Genomic DNA, 27,206 nt, shown 5'->3' with positions numbered 1-27,206 from the left:
GCAACTTAAAAAAGAAGGGAGAGGTGACAGCATGTACAGGAACTCCCTCCTGTTACCTTGTGCAGACTGAGAATGTCACTGTGGTTAGCAAATTACAGTTCTATTACAACAAACAGGGCTGCTTCATGAAGTTCGAGAGACTGAATGCAGTTCTGTCTGCAATGAAGCCTTAAAATGCATTTAATATGTAAAGTCCTTAACCTCTCTCATTCTGCCTCTGCAACTAGAACTCTGAAATGCTCCCAATTACAGCTTGAAGTACATGGCACTGAGACTTCTGCCTTTATTTTAGGACGTGGAATGCTGGAAAGAGCATTTCTCCTGCGATATTGACAAGAAAAAGAATAATCTGCAAAATCCTAACTTTTCTTGAACCCATCACGGAGTCTGTGTATCAACTAGCAAAAAATATAAGGAAAGCCAAGCACCTTCAAGAAGAGACAGAATGTGAGTCCTGGCTCGCCCAGAGCAGACAACAGGAAAGAGACGAGGCTACCATACAAGACAGTAAAATGAATTCAGCTAAAATTTTTACACAATGCTGAACGCCGACTGTGGGCTACAGAACACAAGTGCGTGAATCGCTGGAAGCTGCAGAGGCTGATGGAAGTCACACGTAAGCCAAAAATCCGTAATGGAAAGATACCTGGTAAACCCCTAAGTAGTCTGATATTAAACAACACACTTCTAAATAACCCCCTGGTCAAAGAAGCAGTCACAAAGGAAACTACAAAATATTCTGAATCAACTGGGAATGAAAACACAACATGTCATGGACTCTGTAGGAAAAAGAACAATGCTGAATTACAGTTTTGACTTACTGAGTTCGAATCATACAATAAGCTAGATTAAGTTTTAAATCAATTAATCAAAAAATCCATTTAAATCAATAATAATCAATTTTACCAAAGTTACAGTGGTAATATTACTAACATAGGTAGTTGGTTGCAATAAAAATTCAGACAAATTTCATGGAAAGCCATTTTGCAAAGCCTTTCAAAAACTACGTGAAGAGAGAAGAGTTTCATTTTTAGAAATGTAACCTGAGGAATAATCTAAAGAAATCTTTAAACATGCCAAATAATGACATCATGGTGTCACCTTTGAGAAGAAACGGATTGAGCAGCTGGCTTGCAATTCATTTACGAGCAGGTTATTCCCGGGAAAGAAAGAAGACAGGTGACCCGGGTATAATCTCTTGGTATTATCTTAATGTGAAATAAATCACAGATTTATAAAGTAACTTCCAAAATATCACCAAGATTTGAATCAGAGGAAAAATGCACATTATTCTTGGATAGAAAAACTAACGTAAAATATCGATTCTTTCTAGGACGATGTGTAAATCTCATGTAAACTTTAAATTTCTTCTTGGCTTTTTTTGATATAATTCTTTAATGCTTTCTTTTTAATTTCTATATCCTCCTTTTATCACATTGTTTAATATTCTTATAGTTTCTTCAGTATTGTAATATTCCTTTAAGTAGTTTCCTCTGATTTTTTAGTTTCAGGGATGGTATTTCTAAAATGTAAATATTGTCATGTATACACCCCTCCCCCCCACATCTTCTTTATCCATACATCTGCCAAAAGACATTTAGGTTGCTTCGACATCTTGGCTATTGTAAATAGTACTGCTATAAACACTGGGTATATGTCTCTTTTCGAATTAGAGCTGTTTATGGATATATGCCCAGGAGTAGGATTGCTGGATCATATGGTAACTCTAGTCTTTAGAACCTGTTCATAATGGCTGCACCAATTTTCATTCCCACCAACAGTGTAGGATGGTTCCCTTTGCTACACACCCTCTCCAGCATTCATGGATCAGAAGAATTAATATTTTTAAACTGTCCAAGGGGGAGGGTATAACACAGTGGTAGAGCATGTGCCTAGCATGCACGAGGTCCTGGGTTCAACCCTCCACCATCCTCATCCTTCTCAGGTTCTCCTGTTAACCCGGTGTTTCTATCTGTACCTTACTCTGGCTCTTATTAATATTTCCAAATACATAAAGATTTTCTACTTTTTATAAAAATGGCATCATATTCTATTCTAAAATGTGCTTTCCTTAGATATTAACATATATATATAATTCCATATCAACAGATATAGATCTAACCCATATATAATAATATTCCATATTACTGCTACATCACATTTTGTTCAATTCCCAATAATGTGCATGGACATCAGAATTTAACCTGAAATAGAATAAATAATGTCCAGGTCTCTACCTATAATTAAAAATAATCATTAATATTCATTAATGACCTTCAATCCATGAGAAGAGATTGTATTAAGCATACTAAAATAAGTGGGCTAAAACATTTTAATTTTAGACAAAGATTGAAACAGAGTTTATGCTAGTTAATCTTTAGCTTCTATGAAAAGTTAATCAAATAAAAGGTTCTACACAATCAAGGAAAAAATTTTTGTTTGCTTACTAATGTCTATAAGGCACTCATTTCCACAACTCTTATGGTAATCAAAATATGACTATTATAGAATATTAAAAAATCTGTATTCCTTGACACAAACTGTATATTACTTATTTTACGGCCAATACGCAATATTGCCATGAAGATGAATAGGCCTAAACTGCAGTCTTAATATTATGTAATTTTAAATTATAATTAATTAGAAAATTATAATTAATCAGACAATTAAAAAGAAATAATTATTATAAGTTATATATAGAAAAATAAATTGTCACACAACCACATTCCTTACTACCCTTACTCTTCTAGATTTTCAGGTAGTCTTAAAATCACAACCTTAGTAAGGATGATTACGTGTGTGTGTGTGTGTGTGTGTGTGTGTGTGTGTGTGTGTTAAAGCACAGTTATGTAAATCCTGGCTTTTTAAACAATAATTATTCTTTTTTGTATTTTCTACTGGTTAGTTAATGTAGAGGTGATATTGGTTAAATCAAAAACGTAAGTGAGTTACAGAAAATGTTTTATTCTCAAAGAACTATGATGTGACCAGAAATTGTAAAGATGACAAGGAAATGAGAGTTAGGATAAACATACAGAAAGGTTTTGCTCTCCTTTAAAACATGAGAAACTCTTTTCATTTTTCCCCAAAGGCTCTTATCATAGGCATAAAATCAAGTGGCGGGGAAATACGGTTATTTCTCCTCCCAAGAGTTAATTCTATCTCTCCTCTCCACTTCTTGAGCTTCTGGAGTCAGTATCTCACTGTAGAGAATAAAGATGAAAAGCAAGAAGAAGAACAAAATCCTAAGAGAAGATAGCGTACATTGTGGCTATCTCCTTTTAAAGCGCAATCTAGATTATCGAAATGTAGATTTTGATACGTAGAGATTATTTCTATCGCTTAATTCTATCTCCTGATAATGGAAAACACAGATTGGCTTTTAACTTGTTCTTTGACTACATACACACTGAGTTTAGCTTCTGAAGAATTTTCATAAAGACGACTCTCTTTGCGTAAGATTCATGTATAGAAATAAGTCCCCTGGAGAGTCTGACTCAGAAATGTCAAACTGGTGGCCTTCAGCTTGTTTTGTTTAGTCCACACTGTCTGTCTTTCTAAAGACAAATTCATTTTTAATTTGTAAAAATTGGGAGATTATCATATAAAAATTCCCATTTCTGACTCTTCTTGGAAAATCCAAAGAACTGTGCGTGAGCTTACATTCCCATGTGGCCACCACTGGCTGGGGCTGAATGGGGACCGGTCCCTTCAGATGGGCCATGTGCTCTGGGTCACCCCTCGTTCCACTTGGCTTGCTTCTCTCGTTTGCACCATCTACCTGGCCCCCTTAAGCATCTACTTGTAATTCTCGGTCTACGTTATATTGTGATAGGCACATGAAAAAAGTAAAAACCCTGGCCCTTCAACAAGGGTGAACCTTGATGTTTAGAAACACTACATTGCTTGAATTAGCAAAGTTAACAAGTTAAAAATAAAATCTGTAGTGTAGTCGTGAACTACTTTTAAACTGTTTCCATTTTCACTTCACTATTTTGCCTTTTAACCCAATATGTTTCTACACATTGGCAGTACCTGAAAGCCGGGTGATTCCACTTATACAGAAGTCTGCCTCTGTACACGGACTGTAATGTATATGCCCCACACCATAGCTTAATATGATACAAATCCCTGGCCAAGCCAATAGGACACCTAGATCCTCACCTTGGCTCTTGTCACTAATTGCATGACCACGAACAAATCTCTCTGGGGTTCAGCTTTGTATTCATATAATGAGGGTACTGGACTAGATGAATACACACAGGTCTCTCCTAGCATTGAGATTCTATTTTTTGAGACAATCAGTACATTTATACAATTTGTGAAAGTATCTTTTAGGTAAAACAAAGAGTAACTCAAGGGAAACTTGTTTTCAGAAATATTTTAGAAAAGGGATGTCTTCCAAGAGTACATCAAAGGAATTAAAATTTTATTATCAAAATATACTGACTCATCCATTCCTTATAATGGTATATAAAAATACTTCTATATTTTAAAATGGCCAAAATTATATGCCTTTTTTTTAATACTAGAAGTTGTTAAAGATATATGATGAAACAGGATTTTAGAAAGGAGAAATGTAAAAATCTAAGTAGTTGATATTAATTTATATGCTTAAAAAAGTTCCTTTTTAATTATTTAGTCATATCTCTTCAAAGGGGTCAGTGAAAATCCTGGAAAGATGAAATTAGGTTCCATTAATTTACTTCCCTCTGATATTTGCTATTCAGCTAATTATTTTGGAAGCCTATATATTAAAGCTTAATGCATTCTCTCAAATTCAAAATTTATTTAGATCAATTTTTGGTCAGATAAAATTTTTTTATAATAACAAGTTTGCACACTAGCTACAAAATGATCATAAGTAAAACTTTAGAGGATACTTGTGGTAGGCAGAACCCTAAATAGGCCCCCAAATTTCCTGCCCTAATTTCTGAGACTGTGAGTATGAGGACATATCACACCTGTGATTATTTACATTACATAATTTTTTTGCAGATGTGCTTGAGATTATTAGTCTGCTGACCCTGAGTTAATCAAAAAGGAGACTTTCAGATCAGCCTGACCCATGACATAATTAAGGCAGAATTTTCTTCACTGGCGGTGGAAGAGGAAGCCACAGATTTCTGAAGCATGAAGGATATGACACACCATTGTGGGCTTGAAGAGGGTGACAAGGAGTGTTGGTGCCTCAAGGAATTGAGAGAAGGCTCTGGCCAACAGCCAACCGTGAAACGGGAACCTCAGTTCTACAACCACAAGGAACTGAATCCTGCCAACAACTGTAACGAGTCTGGGAGTGCACTTCCTTTGAGTCTCTAAGTCAAGGACTCAGCCCAGCTGACATCTTAATTGCAGCCTTAGGAGACCCTGAGCAAAGAACCTGATGGACTTAGTACTTACAGAACCAGGTGCTAGTAAGTGGGTGTTGTTTTAAGCCATTGTGTTTGTGGTGATTTACTCTGCAACAACAGAAAACTAACGCAGTGCTGAGGAGTAACCCACTACTAGAGAGGAAAAGGAAAACCAACTGACTATATGAACGCTACATTTTTCAGAGGACTTATGTTTCAGAAGTGATTTGTTAAGTTGTTTCATGTTGGAAAAAAAACCAATGTGTGTCTAAGACTAGAGGTGATAATTCTAGGAAATGGGGCAAACTGAAGTCCAGGACGAATATGAAACATTCAAACCTGATTTTAATATCGGCAAAATAAAATTATACATTAAAAAATCTAGACACTGCAATTCAAAAGAAATCAAATATAGCACAGAAACTTACCCTATTTTGAAAAAATGATGCATGAAAATGTGATGTTGTAGCAGATATTGATACTAAAGTAATAGTTTCTTCAGAACTAGGATTATGTAAGTAAACTTTTTCCATTTTTGGCATTCCAACTGGTCTGTAAAAACAAAAAAAAATTATCACAAATACTTCAAAGATAATTTATAGTTGTTGAGTTAATTGCTAGTTGTTAAAAAAACTAAACACCAAAATTATTAGACGAATACATATCCAAACGTATGACACTTTTTATCAAGTTGGTTTATATTTAAAATTACATATAAAAATGCATTTAGCCATTCAACAAGTAGTCACTGAGTGCCAATTTTATGTCACACACTGAACCAGGTGCTGGGATGTCAGGAGACAAGTCTCCGCCCAGATGACGTTTATAATCTGGTGAGGAAGCAGGAGGGAAAATGGTCAGAGCACTCTACGTCTTTTTGAACCACCACCTGCCTCTCTGCTAATTCTGAATCATGTCCACCTCTCCCCAGATTCCACTGATACATGCTCTTCAATTCAGGAAGAGAATTTTAGTGGCAAAGTTATGTGAGCAGATCTGCCATATGAATCAGGGGCCATTATCCTCACTTCACAGATGAAGACACTGAGGTGCAGAAAGGTTAATTAACTTGCCTAAAGTCATCCTTGGAACCTAACTGAATCCAGGCCATCTGGATCTCGTCCCTGCTCTCGCCCACTGTACTACACTGACTCCTCTCAAAGGAAACATACAAGGCACACGCTCAAGGTCTGATATTCACAGATTCATTTTAATGTTCCCCTTGGCATCCACATTAGAATTTATAGCCTTAAAAGTGCACCTCCTCAGTGTGCAGTCCGTTAAGTTCCTCTGTAGCTCATCTTATTTGTCCAGGCTTCTTAACTCCTACAGCTTAAGAGAATTCTGCACATAAATTACAGTTTTTCATAGTGCTCTGCAGTTATTTAATTGGCACCTGTCTTATTTCCTCAACAAGATTATCAGCATGTTGAGGACAAAGGTTGCGTTACTGTCTGCACCACGTACTCCTGTCAACCAGTACAGCACCAGGCACGTGGTCAGAGCGTGTGCGAGTGAGCTTCCCCTCCCCGCCCCCACCTGTGACCGCAGTGGTTACTTAAGGTCCTCCCTAATGTGGCATCTAGTCTACGCAAGTGACTCCGTGTTTCCACCTGAGCCAGGCTGGTTCTGTGCACATGACTCCCAGGCCTTTACCAATGTTTTCCTCCCCAGCCTCTATGTGAATCCAAACTTTCATGTTCTAATTCAAGTACCAGTTCTTTCACAAGGTCCTCTCTCCCTGCAAATATTTTGGCCTACGTTTTCTGAAATTTTATTTCATCTGTATAAACCTCAAATTCTGAGCAGCTGAAGACGCAGAGCCAGAAGTGTGTTTTACATGTGGTTCAACTGTTCCCCATGCTTTCATGCTTCAGCAAGTTTTGCTCCTGCCTTTTCCTCAGTTCTCTTTATACCTCTGACTTATGACTTGGGAAAATTGGTAAAACAGTGAACAGTTGATAACTTTCATTTGTTAAAAAACAAAACAAAACAAATCAGGGGCTTTGGGTTCCTTTAAAGATGGTGAATTAGTCCATGTTACTGGTTCTCTCTGACATCCCCCGCCCCCCTGCAAACTCCGGGTACACAACAACAATGCTAGAAAAATTTAGAGCTTAGAGGGAGGTACTGATTCCACCCTTGGGAGAACAGAAGGCTGCCTGAACTGGCAGGTAGGGTAAAGTGAGGGACAGAGAGCAGCCTAAGCTGACAACTAGAGGCCAGGAAAAACCTCTTCTTCTCCACTGTCCTCCCTGTTTGCCTGGGTACAATCACAGCCTGCCCCTCTTGCCCAGAGCAGCAGAAAGGCTCACTAGGGTAGGAAGCTGCTCATCAGCTGTCCTCGAGCACATCCACCTTTAACTCCTCTCTCTGGTCCTGCAAAGTCCTGGGGCTGTTAGATCACAATTTAGAAAGACACCTCTTCCAGATGCTTCTGCCTAAGTATTGTCAGATAGTGTGGTGGGAACCCAGGACAATCAGTAGTTTTGATGTGTGTGTGTGTAACTGGGCCTCTCTACCCCAGGGATCGAGACCAAGGCTTGGACTTCCGCTCTTCCTCAATATGCATTACAAGACAGCAACTCAGAAGTTCACACATCAAATAACACGCTCGGTGAGTGGTACAATCAAAGTGGAAAACATACGCAATGCTGTGATAGACTGCAGTGCTGTCCCCAGTTTGCTGACTGAACCTGTGAGAGGCTGACATTTCTGAATGAAAATGAAGAAATCATTAAAAACTTGTGGAATATAGTTCAAGTTGTGCTTAAAGGAAAATTCATAAATTTGAAGAGAAGAAAGACTGAAAATGAATGAGCTAAGCCTCCATGTCATTAGAAAAAGAACAGCAAATTAAACATAAGAAAGTACAAGGAAAGAAATAATAGAAGAGTGGAAATCAATGAAGAAAAACACATGAAATAGAGATGATTTATGAAGTCAAAAGCTCCCAGTTTGGGAGTAGGTCGGGGGAACTACCTGGTAAGACTAATAAAGAAAAAAAAAGGAGGTACAAAAAAGCAGTATCAGCAGTGACACAGAACACATCACTAGAGATGCTACAAACAGTAAAACAATCATAAAATGATATTAACAACTTTATGAGAGTAAATTTGAAAATCCTCAAATTGCCAAACTCCTAGAAAGCTATAGCTTACCAAAACTGACAAATTGAAGGAAAAAAAAAAAAAAAAAAAGCAAGCACTACAGAAAATATAACTACTAAAGAAATTAAATTCACAATTTAAAACCTTCCCACAAAGAAAACTCTAGTCCAGGAGGACTTTACTGACAAAGTCTATCAAATATTTAAAGGGAATATTCTACCAAACATTTTCAGGGAAAAAGAGATGCTGATACAAAATGGGAAAAGGTGAGAAAGAACTCTGTGAGGCTGGATCTGAACTGGGAAAATATGAATTGGAATGACCAGCATGGGCTATGATTTATGCATGTATACCTATATACATACACAATGCACATACGTATGATACATGTATATATTCCTCCATAGATCTGTCCAAGTGAGCCTAGAAGCAAAGACATACAGGGCAATGGGCACATTTAGTGCCCAGGTCTTGGTTTCTTAATGTCCTTCCCCGTTAAAGAAACCAGGACTTCTTTAGTTTTGGCTAATTCCAGGTCTTGGACAAGGAAAACAGAAGGTCTAAAACACTATCAGAAAGCAAAGAGGTACTCAAAGATTAATGAGACACACCAAAAAAGGATACTGGAATCAGCTTAAAGAGGTTCTCACTGGCAAAATTTGTAAAATTTGGGACAGACAGAATAGTGAAAGGGTTATAACACACTGGTTAAAAAGGAGAACCCACGAGGCTATAGCAGCGACCAACCACCTTTTTCTGTAATGAGCCAGACAGTAAGTATTTTAGGCTTTGCAGTCATGCAATGCCTGTCACAACTACCCAGCCTACCACTGTTGTTCAAAAGCAACCACAGACAAAAAGTAAATGGTTATGTTCCAATAAAACTTTATATACAAAAATAGGTGACAAGGGCCACAATTTGCCAATCCTTGGTCTACAGTGATGATCAAAGAAAAAAGAGGGGAATACTTCTTTCCTCGGCTCCTAGATGAAAAAACACAAAACAAAACAATGACAGAGTTTGAAGGAGGGGGAAAGGGAATCACCATTTTCCAACTATCAGTGTAATAACTGATTCAGGTAAGAGTCTATGGGTACTGAGTAGGTAGATAAACTATTAGATGAAAGATTGTTGGAGAACAGGATAACAACCCTACAGGTTATTTATTAATTACAAAGAGGAAAAGGTACCTTTTCAACTTACAGAATCGGGCAGATAGAACACAAATGAATGCTCGAACTTAGCACTGACAATTGTTGGAAATATGGACATCATCCTGATGTAATGGGAAATATACAACATTATTCAAATAATGTTCTTGACAAAAATGTTTAGCCTGAATCCAATCATTAGGATATAATCAGGCAATTCCAGTTTGTGGGCTACTGTATAAGACAACTGACCTGGATTACAAAAATTTCAATCTTATGAATTAAAAAAACAAAAGGCAGGAAACTGTTCTAGATTAAAGACACCTACCAACCAAATGCAATATGTCATCCTTGATTTGATCCTCGGTGGGGGATGGTAGACTATACTGTCTTAGGGAAATTTGAATATAAACTATGTATTAGATAACGTTATTGTATCAATACTAGATTTTGGGTGTGATAATGGAATTGTGATTATGTAGAAGCAGGCCCTTAGGATCTTCACACTGAAGAATTTAGGGATACACTGATATAAACACTTACTTTCAGGGAAAAAAAAGTGGTGCTTGTGTGCGTGTGTAGGAAGAAAGAGAGAGAGAGAAAGCAAATGTGTTAAAAGGTTAACTCTTGGTGAATCTAGATAAAGTTTACGTAGGTGTTCACCATATTATTCTTCCAACATTTCTGTACTTTTAAGTTTTTCAAAAGTTGGGGAAAATTTTAAGACTTTCTGTTCAACAAAGTATAGGATGGGAAAAGTTAACAGACAAATGACAAGCTGGGAAAAGACATCTGCATTGTCTGAAATATCTTTTTTAGACGTTAAGGTTATTTCTAGACTATAAAAGGAATTTCTAACTAGTAAGAACCCCAAAAGAAAACAGGTCAAAGGATATGAACAGGCAATTTATAGAAGAGGAAACTCAAAAAGCCAATAAGCATATGCAGATGGATATTTGAACTTACTCAAGATCAGAGAAGTGCAAAATTAACGAGGTATCTATCATGTTATCCCTATTTAACTAGCAAAATTAGAAAGGTAACTAATGTCAACTGTCAGTGGGAACACAGAGGATGTAGAAATACAGGAGAGCTCCTGTGCTGCCCGTAGGAGCACAGGGTGGCCCCGCCATTCACAGGAGCCATCAGCAGCACCTAGACACGTGAGGCACAGTCACATTCTGTGACCTAAGCATTCTGCTCCTGCACTTCCATTCCAAAGAAATTCTCATGACAGTCCCTAAGTGACCCCATAAGAGGATTTCACTACAGGGCTGTGTCTGGTGGCAAGGTAGTAGAGGCAGTATGTGTGGCCACCAAAGGAAGAGTTAATGGGTAAAATAGTGGATACTCTGTGGTGGTTAGAAATAAGAGGACAGATGAACATCTAACAAAAATGGACCTTTAAAAAATCAAATAGAATGCACTATGCAGTCACTATGGAAAACAGTAAGGACGTTCCTCAAAAAATGAAAAACTGAACTACTGTATGATCCAGCAACCTCTCTTTTTCCCTTATCCAAAGGAAAACAGGTTATCAAAGAGAGACATATACTCCCACATTTATAGCATTATTCACAATGGTCAAGATATGGACATATATCAACAAATGAGTGCATAAAGATGTGGTATGTGTGTGTATGTATGTATATATATGTGTGTATACACAAACATACATACACATACACAATGGAATATTATTCAGCCACAAGAAAAAAGGAAATTCTGTCACTGTGACAACACAGATGGACTTGAGGGCATTATGCTAAGTGAAGTAAATGAGACAGAGGAAGACAAATCTGTATGATATAATTTACATGTGGACTCTAAAAAAGCCAAACTCATAGAAACAGAGACCAGAATGGTGTTTACCAGGGTCTGGAGGATGGGGGTAAAGGAGAGCTGCTGGTCAAAGAGAACAAACTTCCAGTTAGGAGATGAGTAAGTCCTGGGATCGAATGTACAACATAATGATTACAGTTAATAACACTGTACTATATACTTGAAAGTTGCTAAGATCTTAAATGTTCTCACCACAAAAAAGAAATAATTACATGAGGTGATGAAGGTGTTAGCTAATACTAGGTTGTAATCATTCTGCAATATATGTGTATTAAATCAACATGTTTTATAATTTAAATTTATACAGTGTTATGTCAATTATATCTCAAAGCTGAGAAAAAAAACAGAATGAGCTATATCATAATATTATTTACATATTAAAATATAATTACATAAATTAAAGATACACAAGAATCGTTTCTAACTGGGTGGCAGATATAAAACTACATGTCCTATTCATTTTGTATGTGTATTATATTTCATTAAAAAAGAAAAAAGGTAAAAATAATGTTGTGGTAAAGCAATGAAAATACTCTGGAGAGTAATACTACTCTGCAATTGTTAAGCACCATCATATAAAAGTAGAATAAAGCATTCAGAGTCTTTTATTTTTTCTTTTGCTTTACAGTGACCACATAAATCAAGATGGCTTTGCTATGTGAGTTGTTTACTTGAGGTCAACGAATCAAAAGGTATTTATCAAGGACCTACGTCTGAGCCAGAATTGTAACAACACCACCTTATTTTCAGAGTTGATTCTCATATAACCATCGATGCAGAATCCTGTTTAGTCAGCTAGTAAGCCCCATGTATTGTATATGATCTCTCAATAATTCAATGTGAAAAGTATTTTGACAAATTTTATCTAAACAGAGTATGAGAGAACTCAGGGTGGAAGTATTATAATTAAACAATAAGACCGATAAACTCAAAACTCATTTTATTGTCCAAGTAGAAGTTTTAGTCTGTTTCCTTAAGGGTTTGTCTGACTTCCTTATTAGGACTTCTCTGTTTTGGGCTAAACCCCTCAAAGTCTAAAGTTGGTCAGAATTACATGTGCTCAACCTAAATTTTAACACAGTCACATGATTTCACCTGATGTTCAAATTCTGTAACATCTAAATCAACATCAAAATGTAACTCACCACTACTTTACTCATTTCTTTTGGAGCTTCATTTATGGAGTCTTGGGTTATTTTGTCTTTTCTAGAATGGGACAACAATATATTCTTTCCATATTACCAAAAAAAAAAAAAAAAGCTCAGGTTCATATGCAGAAGGTCCACAAATGATAGAAATATGAACTCTTCATTGTCTTTTATAAACACTTCACACATTTTTAAGGTTTTGATAATGGTTGGTGCTGTTTTTTATTTTACACACCATTTGAGAATTTCTTTATAATGCTGACATGAAGCTTTACTGTTGTAGAGGTTAAATGCCTTCTGGTGCCCCAAAGGCTTAAATCAAGGTGTACTCCCCTTCTGAGAGCTCATCACTGCAGAGGCTACCAGCTCTTGCCAAAAGTGGGAAGGATGCAAGGAAGACGAACTCCTGTAAAGTTGCTCAGCTGAGAGCAGCTGATGCTGCCGCATTAGTGGCAGTAGGAGGCTGTGTCCCTTGACTGCCCTTGAGAGCGGGATCCCACAGAAGAATCTCCCTGCTTTGCAGGGAAGCAAAAACCTGGTTCCAAAATTGTTCCATGGCTTACACCCCAGCCATCACGAGGTCCAAGATCTGTGGCTTAAAGTTCAGCAATGACGAAAAACCCAAAGGTGAACGAAGGCGTGGGTCCTGGAAGGGACCGAGGGGCATTTGGAGTAGGTCGGTAACGAAGCACCCAGGGTTAGGAAGCAGGAAGCTGAGTGCCCTCAGAAGTTTCTCAACCCAGGAACCCCCAATGCAAGGAATTCCTCTTGCCTCACGTAGAGACTTTCTCAGGGTAGACCTCTTAACAATGGCTCATCAACCCCAGGTGGGATCACAGGACCACGAAATCATTAGGGAAGTAGGTACAGATCCAGCTGGGACTTCAAACTACGGCCATGATGCTACAGGGAGAAGCTTTACAAAGACAATAAGGAAGACAAAACTCTTCTTAAGCTTTATATACGCGTATAAGTAGAACAACAATACGCAGAAATAAAAATGTCCTCCTTACATCCTCCAAGTTCACTGATTATGTGCTTTTTTTCACAATTCAAATGTCCTGTAGGCTACCAGGCAACCAGTCTTTCTCCTCCCCATGAATTTGTTCTTACTGTTTTTCCTCCTGTGACCTCAGTGCAATCAATCTCAGGATAAAGAAGACTGAGCATAAGATGGAAAATGTGGGGGACCTTGAAGAAGATGGGTCTGAAGATGGCCTGCTACAGGACTCCATGAAGAAACAAGCCTGGAGGGTCTAGGAGCCTGGAGGCAGGGCTGGGTCTGAATGGGTTTGCAGCCCTGTTGCTGAGGGCTGGCCTTGCCCTTTCTTCTAGGGATCAGAGAGGAAAGGCCCTGAGCCACACCCTCCAGAAATGAACCCTTGCTCAGAGAAGCGTCACCCACTCACGCAGTTCAAAGCAGTCTGGAGTAGCAAGCACAGGGGGAAGGCATCCGAAAGGACGTCAGCAGGCTATTCTGGACATGCGTGCTCACCCAGAGCTGCTCCCTGCAGTTCTGGGGCGTCCACACCACAGGAAGTGGAGGGAGCACTCCTTGGACGGGCCTGCTTCCAGACCTCAGATAAACAGCTCTCCTGCCTCTCCCTCGATAAAGTGGGAGACTAAAGAGAGAAGACACAACTAAACCATGGAAAACTACGGTCAAGTAGAAATACAAGTTTTCCTGTAAATAAATGACTAGTGCATCAGTCTTCTATGCTGCATAACACAGCACCACAAACCTAGAGGGTTAAAGTGATGCCCATTTTGAGACAGGGGGGAAGGGAGCAGGGCACAACTATTAAAAGCATGACACACCAATTGAGGACAGGGCAGAACCTGGTCAGAACCAGCTAAGCCCAAGATGGCGGAAGACTTGACTCCCAGTAGACCCTGAGCCTCAGGTGCTCATGGCACCACAGCAGCTACTAAATGGCACTCCCGCAGGCTCCAAGACAGGGCCGAGGCTGGCCAGAAAAGGCCCCAAAGTGGGCAGGGGCTCACTTCCTGGACACCTCCATCCCTTCCTCATAATAGCTGGAATAATCCTCCCACTTGCTGGCATATGAAATTACTGAGTCCATTAAAAACCAGCCACCCCGAGGCGCTCGCCTTCTGAGCTGGCCCACGCTGGGCCTATGGAACGTGCGCCTCCGAGGCCGCGCTCACTCTCTTGGAGGACCCCATGCTCTGGGGCTGCCGCTCCTGCCCGCACCCTGTCTAGGAGTGTGTATCTCCCTGAGTAAATCTACTTTTACTTTACTATGCCTCACTCCTCTTGAATTCTTTCCTACATGAGACAAATTTATTCTCCGGCAACAATTTATTTTCTTAAGTTATGTAAGGCAGAAGTCGAGGCACAGGATAAGTGGTGTACCTGCCAAGGGTCTCACCCGTCAAAGCTCGAAGTCCTCTTCTGAGCTCATGCAGGTTGTTGGCAAAATTTAGGCTGCTCTCAGTCTCTTGTCATATTGCCCCCTCCACTTCCAAAACCAGCACAAATAAACCCTTGCGTCAAACACCTCTCATGCTTCAAACCTCTGACGTTTCTGTCTCTGACTGCTACGGCCAGATTTAGAGGGCTCATGAGAGTAGGTCAGGTTATCTCCCTATCTTAAAGGTCAGCTGGTTTGGGACTTTAATTACATTTTCAAAATTCTTTACAGCCAACATCTAGATTAGAGTGTGAGTGACTCTACCGGGGGGAAGGTGTATGTGTGCCTTAGAGGCCAGGAATTTGGGGGCCATCTTACAATTCTGACTGTCACAAGCACCACGTGTGACTGCCTGGCTAAACAGGTAAGATTTAAAAATAAAGATTTTCAAATGCCTACTAGTGTTGATCCTGTTTGTTTCCATGACCAGCTGCCCCAAAGACAGAAGGAGGGCCAAGGGGGTGAGTGTAAATTATTTATAGATAAACCAAGCTGAACTATACAGCTGTTCTCTGAGCTGTTAGAGCAGAGTTACCAACAAGCTGTCCATGTGTTACAGAGTCTGAGGCTCAAAAGAAAATGAGGAAGCACTCATGACTTAGAGACTAGCTTGGCAAGTCAGCTGCAGTTCTGCGGTCAATGGCAATTTTTCTAGCCACAGAAGGATGACAATGCAGTGCCATGAAACGGCTGCGGAAATGGCTGAGCAGCGGCCCTCAGACAAGCTTTATGAATGACGGTGACATAGCGCCCAATCAAACACAACTTTTGCCAGGAAGTGGGGCCAAATCAATAGGCAGTGCTTTGCAGCACTCAATTACCACAAAATCTGACCATCTCCTCAAACACATTTGAGATTGAGGGCTGAGCTGGGGTGATAGTTGAACAGTTAGAAATTGAAAAGCTAAAAAGCGCCAAACATCCCTTTAGAAAACAGGGCCTACCTGAGTTTCTTGGAGTACCAGAAAGTAATTAGGGAGAAACGCTTCTTATGAATTGAATTTAACTTGACAACAAAGACCTCCATTTTCAGCAAGTCTATTCTATTTCCATTTTTTTAAAAAAGGCTTTAAGTCTCCATTTCAAACTTTAGATTTGAAATCAATGTTTTCTGTCCTTAATAATTATATAAATCAAAGAACTTGATAAAACCAGTTCCCACCCAAAGCATCTTTTACAGTCTGCAATAAATGTTTAAAAAAATGAGTTGTTATGAAAACAGAAAAATATTTAACAGCACTGGAGTGAGCGCTGGGGGGCGGGGGTGGGGGGCTGTCTGAGTCATGCTCCTGACCCAGGCAACAATTGTTATGGAGCTGGGGGAGAGGGGAGCAGGGAAGAGGAAAGAGAGGGGAAGGGAAGGGAGAGGAAGGTAGGGGAAAAAAGGTAGAGTTAAACAATAAATTTAAACAAAATGGATGAAAACAAAACCTACTTTTTTTCAGAAAGTTAATTTGATCAATTTCCTGTCAAAGAAGTTGGAGGGCAGTAGTGACCACGAGGGCGGTGCGAGTGTTCTGTTAAGGATAATTCTCAAGTCCTAAAATTACTGCTAAACATATGAAGCTAATGAAACAGTTACAGCATGGGCATTAATTAAATTGGTACATTGCTGGATCAAGAAGAAAAGGTGTAAGAGAAGTTTAATGAAGTCCAGCAAAAACACCTGAAAATGTAAAACTAATTTAATTGTAGCAGAAGAAATCAGCAGGCAGTCTTGTTGGACTCAAAGATAATGTGTGGCAAATGTTAAGTATGATATACGTGCCAGACACACAAAGATAGTGTGTATCTATCCTCACAGCCTGGTCTAGTAGGGGTGCAGACATCCAAACAACTAGAGCAATAACCAGCGCACGGACAGAAGTTAGGAGAAGACATTATGTGTGATGAAGAATCCAACTTCAGTTCTGATGCCTGATTAAGACAATTTTCAAGCCCCACAACGTCCCTTCACCTTAAGTCCCACATCTGGGCAAGCCCACAGGAAACCCTGCACACTCTCTTGGAGAAGAGAAGTGAGAAGTTCCAGCTGTGCAAGCCCATCCAGCCTCAGCCCGTGACCACTGGAGTTCATCAGCCCTATTCTGATTCACTCAACAATGAGACAACCCATCCAAGAATTTTACCGGAGAGATAAAACTCATAATTAAAAACAAAAACAAAAACAAAACAACAACAACAATAAAAAAAAAACAAACAAAAAACCCAACTCTTCTGCTAAGATCACAATGTATGCCATGTTTCATTAAAAATCTTCCATTTGATAGAAGGAGACTACGGATGATATATTATTATAATTGGATTAAGAACTCTACGTTTTTGCAGTTTCAACACTGTACCTAAACCTTTAATTGGACAGAAATAATAGAGGTGTATTTCTATCAGAACATTATAGTCTTTAAACCTAACAACCACAAGTCAATTTTACTATTTATATAATGACTACTCCCAAATACTGATTCCATCTATAGGTACAGAAAGCAGCACACAAAATTCTCTGCATGCCCACCCCCAAAACCCATGATCCCTGTGAGAATATAAACACTTGAAACAATGGAGCTGCTCTCAGGCATCTCCTCTCATGCTAACTTCTCTTCTGTGGTTTTGTACAAGCATAAATGATGTATTTGATTATTCTAGGCTTGAGATTGTAAATATTTATATTTAATGTCTTTACTAGCAAAAAAAAATGGTTAACTACAATCTTGACAACATTAAAAAATTTTTTAATTTTCATTTATTGAACCAGAATAGGTCTACACACAGCTCATCCCCAATGTCCTTTCCAAATTCCTTTCTTCTGCTAACCTACCAGAGTGGCGTTGCTCTAGCAGTTGTATCATTGAAGATGCTCTCTTAATAATCTTAAGATGCTCTCCTGATAAACTGGGTTAGAACCAAATACGAGTGAAGACCTGTCTTCTTCTTAGTGTATCTGAGATGAGCAAAATCTGAGACCCAGATGTGGAAGATGAGCCAGAACTGTGGTTTGAGGATGTTTTGCTGTGGCTGAAACATGTCTTTCTGTAAGATTTGCTTGTTTGCCCTTCTGGGTTGGTGATAATGTTATTTATTTGGTGATGTATAAAAGTTTGTACTTTAAAAGCATATGCATTAAATAATGTATTATTCTATATCCACAAGGAAAAATGTTAATACAAATGGAAATGAAGTGCTAATCAGAAAGGTGACCCGTAAGTTTAACGCTGCTTCTCAAGAGAAGTCCTCTGAACGAGAGACTCCAGTATTGGGTATCTTTCACACTTCAAAAGTTAATACTAGATGTTAGACTCGTAATAGATACGTACTTCGTATTTTCAAACTGCACTCAGTATCATTTACTTTCCTGATGACTTAAACATGTAACTTTCCCATACAAGATAACACAAGCAAAAGGCAAGACAAATGCAAGCATAAGATACATACAATAGTTTAATGGAAAACTATGGTCTGAAAATTTTACACTTACTGTTCATGGAAATCCAGCATTGGTGGCTCAAATCGTATAGGTCTGCAATTACCCCGGTACAGAGATATACTGTGCGTAAAAAGAAAACAGCAGTAAGAAGCAATCCTTCAAAATATGTATTTCCCCAAACTGAAGTCATATACTTGAGCCTTGTCATGATAAATTACCTCTAAGAAACGTGGAACCTAGAGCCGGGGTAACAGGATGATACAGTTGGTAACAGAATACCTTAATATGTTATTTGGATTTTTAGACACATGTACAATGAACAATAAATAGTTAATACAACCACCCATACTTGGAAGGCAATATATAGAGACAAAAAAACCAAAAAAACCCCAAAAAAACCCATGATCCCCATGTAACTAGAGTGGCAAAGAACTAAACGAAAATTAACTTGGGGATAGAAATTTGTAGGAACTGATATATCTTTTTAATCTGAGAGTTTGGAACTTGCTGATTTATGATGTCTTGGCCTAAATATTTGAGTACCGTTTCTAACTATTCCACTTGATACCAGAACTTCTCACTAAAACAGATTTCTGAGTAGCGAACCTCCTAGACATCACCACGACCTAAGATTGATGCAAACTATAAATGATAATTTATATACTGAGAAAGTGAGAAAGTCAGTCAGCTACTAAAGTTTCTAAATAGTAGAGTTTATCTTCCTGTTGTATTTTAATAATAATAAAATGGTATTATTTTGACGTAAGATATGATGATATGTAATAAGCTAGAATGATGTAAGAGAAAAGCCCACTTGATGAGACTGCTTTATTTCCATCACCACCATAATTCACAAGAGCACAAGCTTCAGATGATACAGTAATTTCATTTAGGAAATAAATTAGAAATAGACAAGGACATACAGAATACGCAGAAAATCTAGCTTTAACTCACTTCAATAGACTAGTCTGAGTGGTGGAATAGCTGAGCTTAAATTAACAGTCTGCAGCTGTTTCCAGCCCTACCAATTTCAGAGGATCACCCTGAGCTGCTTGATAATCCTTCCACCTACGCTGAACTGAAAAGATGACAAACACAAGGAGGAAAAGACCAAATGTAAGATTATAATTCACTAATGCACAAAACTAAAGACACCGAAACAGAGAAAGCACAATTCCTCACAAGCCAGCTGCCACACAGAGAAGACGTACAGTCTACTGCCTCCCGATTTCTGCCCTTCTTGGACATACTGTCATAAGGATACTCTCTGGCTCCTTTAAAACAATAGATACTGATCAGTTCATCAATTTCAACGGTGTGCAACTCAAACTTACATGAGGTCTCCATCCAATCAAGAAAAAAAGTATTATGCATAAAGTCATTAATCCATATATATGTATGTATATAAAAAGAGACTGTGTCAGATGCTAGAGATACAAGGGAGATTAAGATAAAATTTTTCTCTCTCACAGAACTGAAAGTCTAATCCCCAAGTTGCAAGTGGAAATGTCTAAAGTGGCCAGGCAAGGAAAAATGCACACACCCCATCCACTCAACGCAAACACACTGCACGTCCGGGGCTGTCGAGGCTGGGGCTGTGGGAACAAAGCAAAGAGCCTGTTCTCATGGCACTGACATCCCAGCAGGGACACAAAAGTAGAACATGTCACGTGATGATGCATCAAACACAGCAGGGGCACAGGAGGTCTCTCTGAGGAGGGACACTGGAGCCGAGACCTGAACGGTAGAGATCTGGAGGAAGAAAAGTAGGGATGTACCTGGCATGCTGAGGGACAGGAGGCTGAAGCGGCTGCAGTGCAGGGAGGAGGGGAGGAGGCGGAGCTGAGATCAGAGAGGTACAAAGGCCAGGTCTCCTTGCAGGAGTCTGGATTTTATTCTAAGGGTAACAAAAGGCCTGCACAGTGTTTTGAGCAAGGAAGTAACATGATCTAACACATTTCAAAAGGTTGATTCTGGTTCTTGTGTGAAGAAGAGACTGCAGAAGCCCAAGAAGGGGAGTAAGGAAGTCCTGCAGTCCAGGAAGGGGGGATGGTAACTGTGGTCCAGGGGGACTACAAGGGAGGGTGGTGAGAAGTGGCTCTTTTCCAAATATTTTTGGAAGCTAGAGACAACAGGTCATGCTGATGGATTGACTTTGGAGTATGAGAGAAAGTAGAGAGGCCTCAAGATGACTTAACTCTAAGATTTGGACAGAGAAACTGGATACACAGCCACACATGGGAAAGTGGGCTGCAAGTGTGACAGGGAAGTTGGGTGGAGATTCAGGGGTATGTTTTAGACTTTAAATTTGAGATGTCATATCTAGATGGAGATGTCAAGTAGGCAGACAGATATGCAGGTTACTGCTTTACATTAAAAAGTTACTGATTTGTGGGGACTGATATTGGTGAGTTAATTCTAATAGTTTGTCTGAGATTCTCCCCTGCCCTTAGATGTGCTGCCAAGATGACCACTATGGTGGATTATCTCTGTAGACAAATCACCTGCAAGTACCAACGACTATATTTCTTCTTTTTAAGGCCTTAGACCTGTTTTCCTTTTTTATGCCTTTCCCTCCCATGTGAGCTCGATCACGACAACTTTCCTTCTTGTGCCTCCACTGGCTTCCCCACTCCTCCCTCACAGCATCCCCTCCTCTAACTCTTAACTAACTCTCTATATTCCTCTTCTGGGAACACTGGCTACGAGAAAATACAGTAAAAATTGAAAGATTCCATATTTGATACAAGAATATTAAAGAGAATGCAGCACGGGGCTGGGAATCAGAAGATAATAAATTCTAACTGAAACTCTGCCACTCTAACCTTGGGCACATCCCTTGGTTCTGAGAGTCTCCTCATGTGTCAAACGAGGTGGCTCAATCAGACAATCAATCAGCATCTCCTGTCGTTAAAATCATATCTCCTTACGCGACAACCGCCACTCTGGGGCCTGTAGGTAGACCCCTGGTGGTAACCAAGGAGTCACTAGGGAGCTATACAGCTGACTCTCTTACAAAGCAAGAATTGTTTCAGCTGTGAGTAAATCCCCTTTGTATATGATGGAGGAGGAATGCTACACAATGCATGACATGCAAATTCAGATTTAAACCTGGTATTCCATACACAATACTTGAAATACAGGATATAATGTGATTGATAATTTCTTTTCCCTCTTCACCAAAAAAGTATGGGAAAAAAGAAGGAGCACAGGAACCCCTCAGAAAGAGCTAAAAGTATGTCAAGTAACTTACTGAATATATAAAATTTTCTATATTAAAAATATATATATATATATAACTTCCTTACCTTTTCTGTTGATATGAACTGAGTCCAAGTGTTGTCTCAGTCTGTGAAGGAAGAAAATGATGGTAAAAACAAGGAAACCAAATCTTTACACTACAGACATATGGAATATCCAACATATTTTATTATAGTTTGAACTTTGACCTTATAGTCACCTTCAGGTTAAACTTGATCCTTAAATCATATTAAATGATTTGTCACACCATGTAATTCAAACGAGAGAATAATTTGGGTTACATTTTAAATACACCTGGAAATAATGCAAGGTAATATAACTGATTTTTAAAAGTTTGCCAAACCAGTACATCCTGTAAGAGTACTCTTTCCAATCACTTCGGGAGGCTATAATGTGTTTCTCACTGTTCGCTGCTCACCAACTATGCACAAGGGGCTGATGGACTATGGTTTTTGCCATCATGGAGCTTGAGGTATGGGGGAGCAGTCATTCTAAAACTAAATAAATATGTGTTTATACACTGAATAAAGGCTTTTGAAAATACTGCAAAGGTGCTGTGAAAGAGAACAAATAGGTGACATGCTTAAGTAATAAGTAATAGGTTATGAGAGGAGGCCTGTCTGAAAAGACAACATTTATACTGAAACTTTTGGTTTAAAAAACTTTGGGATGAAAAAAAGAGCTATGTTTGGAAGTAGGACTGTGTGGCCCTGGAGAAAACAGCATGTGCAAAGGCCCTCGCACAGGAAAGAGCCTGGATGGTCAAGAAACACATGGCAGGTCTATTTGGCTGGAGCTTAGAGAGAAGGGGCAGAGAAGCAGAAATGAGGCTGGAGGTGAGGTGGCGCCCTGTTTATGTTGTGCCAATAAGGGGTCTGAGGTTGTAGGAGAGAAGCAGAGACAGATACGGTCTGATTTATGTTCTAAAGACATTATTCTGGCTGTAGTGTAGGGTATAGATTAGAAGATCCCGCAACCACACTCCTGGGTGTTTCCCCAAAGAACTGGAAGCAGAGAGCAGGGACTCAATAGTTACTTGCACATCCATGTTGGAAGCAGCACTGTTCACAACCACCAACGTGGGGAAGCAACCCAAGTGACAGACAAATGAACAAACAGCATGTGGCTTATGTGTACAAGAGAATATTTATTTAGCCTTAAAAAGGAAGGAAACTAACATATGCTACAACATGGATGAACCTTGAAGACTAAGTCTACACTCAAGCTAATGAAATAAGCCAGTCATAAAAGGACAGATAACCAGATGATCCCACCTATACGAGGTACTGAGAGCAGTCAGATTCGCAGAGACAGAGTAGAATACTGCTTTCCAGGGCCTGAAGGAGGAGGGAAGGGAATTACTGTTTAATGGGTACAGAGTTTCACTCGGGGCTGGAAAAAAAAAGTTCTGGAGCTGGATGGTGGTGATGCAAAAACAAATGTGACTGTACTTAGTGCCACTAAAATGTACACTTAAAAATGGTTAAAATTGTAACTTTATGTTATGTATATTTACTACAATAAAAAAAGCTGTAATAATCAAGACAGTGTGACACTGAGATAAAGGCAGACAAATAGGTCAACGGAACTGGAGAAAGTTCAGAAACGAACTCACACATTTATAGTCAACTTTATTTTCAACAAAGACATCACTGTAATTCAATAGAAAACGACTTATCTTTTCAACAAATGATGCTAGAACAAGTGGACAAAGCTAGATGGGGGAGAATGAAACTATCCTTTCATTACACCATGAACTCAAATTAATTACAGATAAGTCATGTTCTAAGCATAAAAACTAAAATTATAAAGCTTCAACAAGAAAACCATCTAATTTAAAAAATGGGCAATTCTACAAATGTCAGTTCAGCACACCAGAGGATGCACAGTACCAGTTATCAAGGAAAAGCAAATCTAAACCACAGTGATTATATACTGCAACCTATTATAACATCCAAAATGGAAAAGACTGATCCTACCAAGGGTTGGCGAGGATGTGGAGCAACTGGAACTTTCATACACTGCTGGTGGGAACATAAAACAGCATCACAATTTTTAGAAGTTTGGCAATTTCTTATAAGTTAAACTTACACCCACCATACGACCTTGCCACTCCCTTTCTAGATATCTGTCCAAGAAAAACAAAAGCATATATCCATACAAAGACTTGTACATGAGTGTTTACAGCAGCTTTATTGGTAATAGGTCAATACTGTAACCACCCAAATTTCCATCAACAGACGAACTGACACATGAACTGGGGTATGGAGTGGAACAATGGCATACTACTCAGCAATTAAAGGAGTAAACTCAAAGACTGGGAACCTTTCTTTCCATCAAGTACTTCCTTATTATTTTAGAAAAAATATTTTTAAAAGAATAGAATAACACTTGAATGGGAAAAAAGTATAAACTATTGATACATGCAACAGCACGGATGACTCTTAAAATAATTCTGCTGAGTCAAATCCCCCAAAACTACATTCTATATGATTCCATTTATATAAAATGATTTAAAATATAAACTAACTGATAGGGTCAGGAAGCAAATCAGTGGGTGCCTAGAGAGGGTGGAGGGATTACTGAGGGTCGTACGTAAACTTTTGGGGGGTCATGAATACATGTTTATTATCTTAACTGTAGTGATGCTTTCATAGGTGTATAATGTCAAGTTTTTCAAACTACGCTTTTTAAAAACATGTACAGTTTATTGTATGTCACTTTTACTTCAATAAAAAGTGTGACCTAAGAATTCTAGAATTGCCCAGCTGTGGTCCCCATCTGAAGCTGGCAGAAAGGAGACTCAGGAAGTGTATCACCCATGTATACTTTCTTGAAGGGAAAAAAGCATCGTCATGAAGACAATCTGGCCAAGAAGATTACTCACGAAGAATTGCACATGAGGAAGCTGTCTTGTGAAAGATGAGCGGATACTCACAGTAAAGGAACTGTGGAAATAAGGTTAGGAAAGCAGAAAGTAAATGTTGTTTTTGAAGTATAAGCCAGAAAACAGAAAAGCCATTCAACTATAATAAACAAGAATAAAAATCTCAGCACATGTCAACAATACACCCTAAGTATTGAGAGAAAGGGAAAGATTACAAAAGACACTAGTTTATTTCTGTTTCTTTTAATTTGAGAAATAAAGGTTTAAATATATCTTAAATGCATAACTGAAAACTAAGGCTCTAAATCAAGACACAGAAAACAACAAAAAGGAAAGCATAAAAGATGGCAATAAATTTAAACACATATATGGTATGATTAAATGAGATAAACTTGTCTATTAAGAAAGACAAAAGGATTGTGTCAAAAAAAAAAAAACAGAGCCCAATTATAAACTGTAAATACCTAATAAAAATGATGCAAAAATGTTGAAAGCCAAGAAGAATGAGCAAAAATAAACAAGGTTTAAGTGTCACTCCCCCCAAAAAAGAGAGAAATCAAAACAAATAAGGGTGACATTAGTAACAATGAAAAGACTTGATATCTTATGTAAACATTTTTATAATTGAACAGCAAAAAGGAAGAAAAATAAAGAAAATGGGGGAAAGAATACTCCGAATGAAATACAAGCAAAGAGCAAGAGGCAATTCACTTAAAGAAAAATAAGTAGTCAATGATCATACGAAGAAGATGGTCGGCTCACTAGCTAGTGAAACATTCCCTAGAAGATACTGAGATTCCCCATTTCACCATCTGATTAGCAGAAACCTTTGAACTTCTTGCTCAAAGATAAGAGTCTGCCAGGAGTACTCAGGACCCTAGAAAATGCCTGTGCCATGTATTTTTGGATCTTCTATCAAATAGAAGACATACTTAGAATATTTTCAAAGTAAACTTCACTGAATCACAGAACGCTTGACATGGTGCACAGGATCTTTCCCCTGGGACTATCCACAAAGCTAAGCGCAGACTCCTTTCCACCCACAGCTGAGACTCCATTCTTCTGCTGCATTTAAGAGCTCCAGTTCCAGCCTAGCCCACTGCTGGGCTCCACAATGCAGACCAGTCTGAGCACAGTCTCTCCTAGAGAGCACCGCACAGGGTTATATATATAGGAGGAAAATGAACTATTTTTCCAATCAGATGGAAAAGACTCTGCAAAAACATATACGTGGTATGTTCTCAAATATTGTTAAATTCTCTTTATCACAAAAATAATATATATGATAAGTTTAGCCCTGTAACCTAGTGGTTCTCAACTGGGGGCAATTTTGTCCTCCAGGGACAAGTGGCAATGTCTACAGGCACTTTTGACGGTCACAACTGAGGGGGCTACTGGCATCTAGACGGTAGAGGCCAGAGACGCTGCTAAATGCCCTACAACGCACAGAACAGTCTTCTCTCCCCATCTCCCAGCAAAAATTATCTGGTCCAAATGTAAATATTGCCAAGACTGAAAACCCTATTGCAACCTGAATTTTATAAAGACATATCAATAATTTAGTTTTCATCTGTAATAACATTTCCTTGCATTATAATTCGAAGTGTACTGTTGCCACAACTATGTCTCTATCTGCTAGTGGTCCTTGCAGCTCTTAACACACTGGAAACACTCAAGTACAGGATTATATTTACTGGTCCAGGAGCAAATAGTATGTGTCAGAATTCAAACTGTGTTCTTATCTACTGTTACACACTTTCTATGATACATCCTTGATTAAGACTGTATATGCCTAAAACTGACTTCTTTTAGCTTACATAAGCTGAAGTTGGCCACTCATTTCCTTTCATGTATGTTTTAAGCTATCTTCTTAGTGGTTACCCTGGAGATTATAATTTACATCATAAATTTACAACAAACTTGTTTGAATTAATATCAACTCAGCTCCAATCGTATACTTACTTCTGTCATTTTGCTGTCTGTTTTCTATATACCTTGTATCTTTTTTGTCCCTGATTTCCTGTAGTCCTGTCATATATTGGTTCAGTTGATATTTTGCTAGTAAAATGTCTAAATTCCTTTTGTGTATTTTCTATATTATTTTCGTTGTGGTTGCCATGGGGATTAATCTAACATCCTAAAGTTGTAACACTCTAATTTGAATTTATATCAGATATAACTTTAATCACATTCAATGTGTACTTGTTTACAGCTCCATCCCCACCTCTTTTGGTTGCCATTGTCACAAAATTTCTTCTTTAATACTGTGTATCCAAAAACAAACTAATAATTCTTTTAATAAGTACATTAGTCTTTACATTATGTAGAAAACAAAATGTGAAGTTACAAAGCAAAGTGACAATAATCCTTGCTTTTAGACTATTACTTAAAAAAAAACTGTATTAGTCTCTTAAATCACGTAGAAAACAAAAACTAGAGTTTCAAACCACTGTTACAATAATACCAGCTTTTGTAATTGCCCACGTATTTAGCTCTGTCGTAATCTCTATTGCTCCATGCGGCTTTACTTTGTTGTGACCTGCAGGACTCCCTTCAGCATTCCTTGCAAGGCAGGTCTAATGGTAATGAACTTCCC

The 27,206-nt window shown here is 38.6% G+C and overlaps 1 protein-coding gene across 1 annotated transcript in view; it reads right to left on the bottom strand.

Moving 5' to 3' along the window:
- The window catches only part of TMEM131 (transmembrane protein 131), a 138,472-nt gene that overhangs the window by 65,898 nt on the left and 45,368 nt on the right, over positions 1-27,206 (bottom strand). Inside the window, exons 3-5 of the mRNA XM_074354677.1 lie at positions 21,771-21,811; positions 18,514-18,582; positions 5,783-5,906 (exon numbers count right to left, since the gene is read on the bottom strand). Of these exons, the coding sequence (XP_074210778.1) occupies positions 5,783-5,906; positions 18,514-18,582; positions 21,771-21,811 (234 nt within the window). The remainder of the gene's footprint in view (positions 1-5,782; positions 5,907-18,513; positions 18,583-21,770; positions 21,812-27,206) is intronic.

Source organism: Camelus bactrianus, chromosome 28 (genome assembly GCF_048773025.1).
Source record: "Camelus bactrianus isolate YW-2024 breed Bactrian camel chromosome 28, ASM4877302v1, whole genome shotgun sequence".
Taxonomy (NCBI): domain Eukaryota; kingdom Metazoa; phylum Chordata; class Mammalia; order Artiodactyla; family Camelidae; genus Camelus; species Camelus bactrianus.
This window is presented reverse-complemented; position numbering and strand designations above follow the sequence as displayed.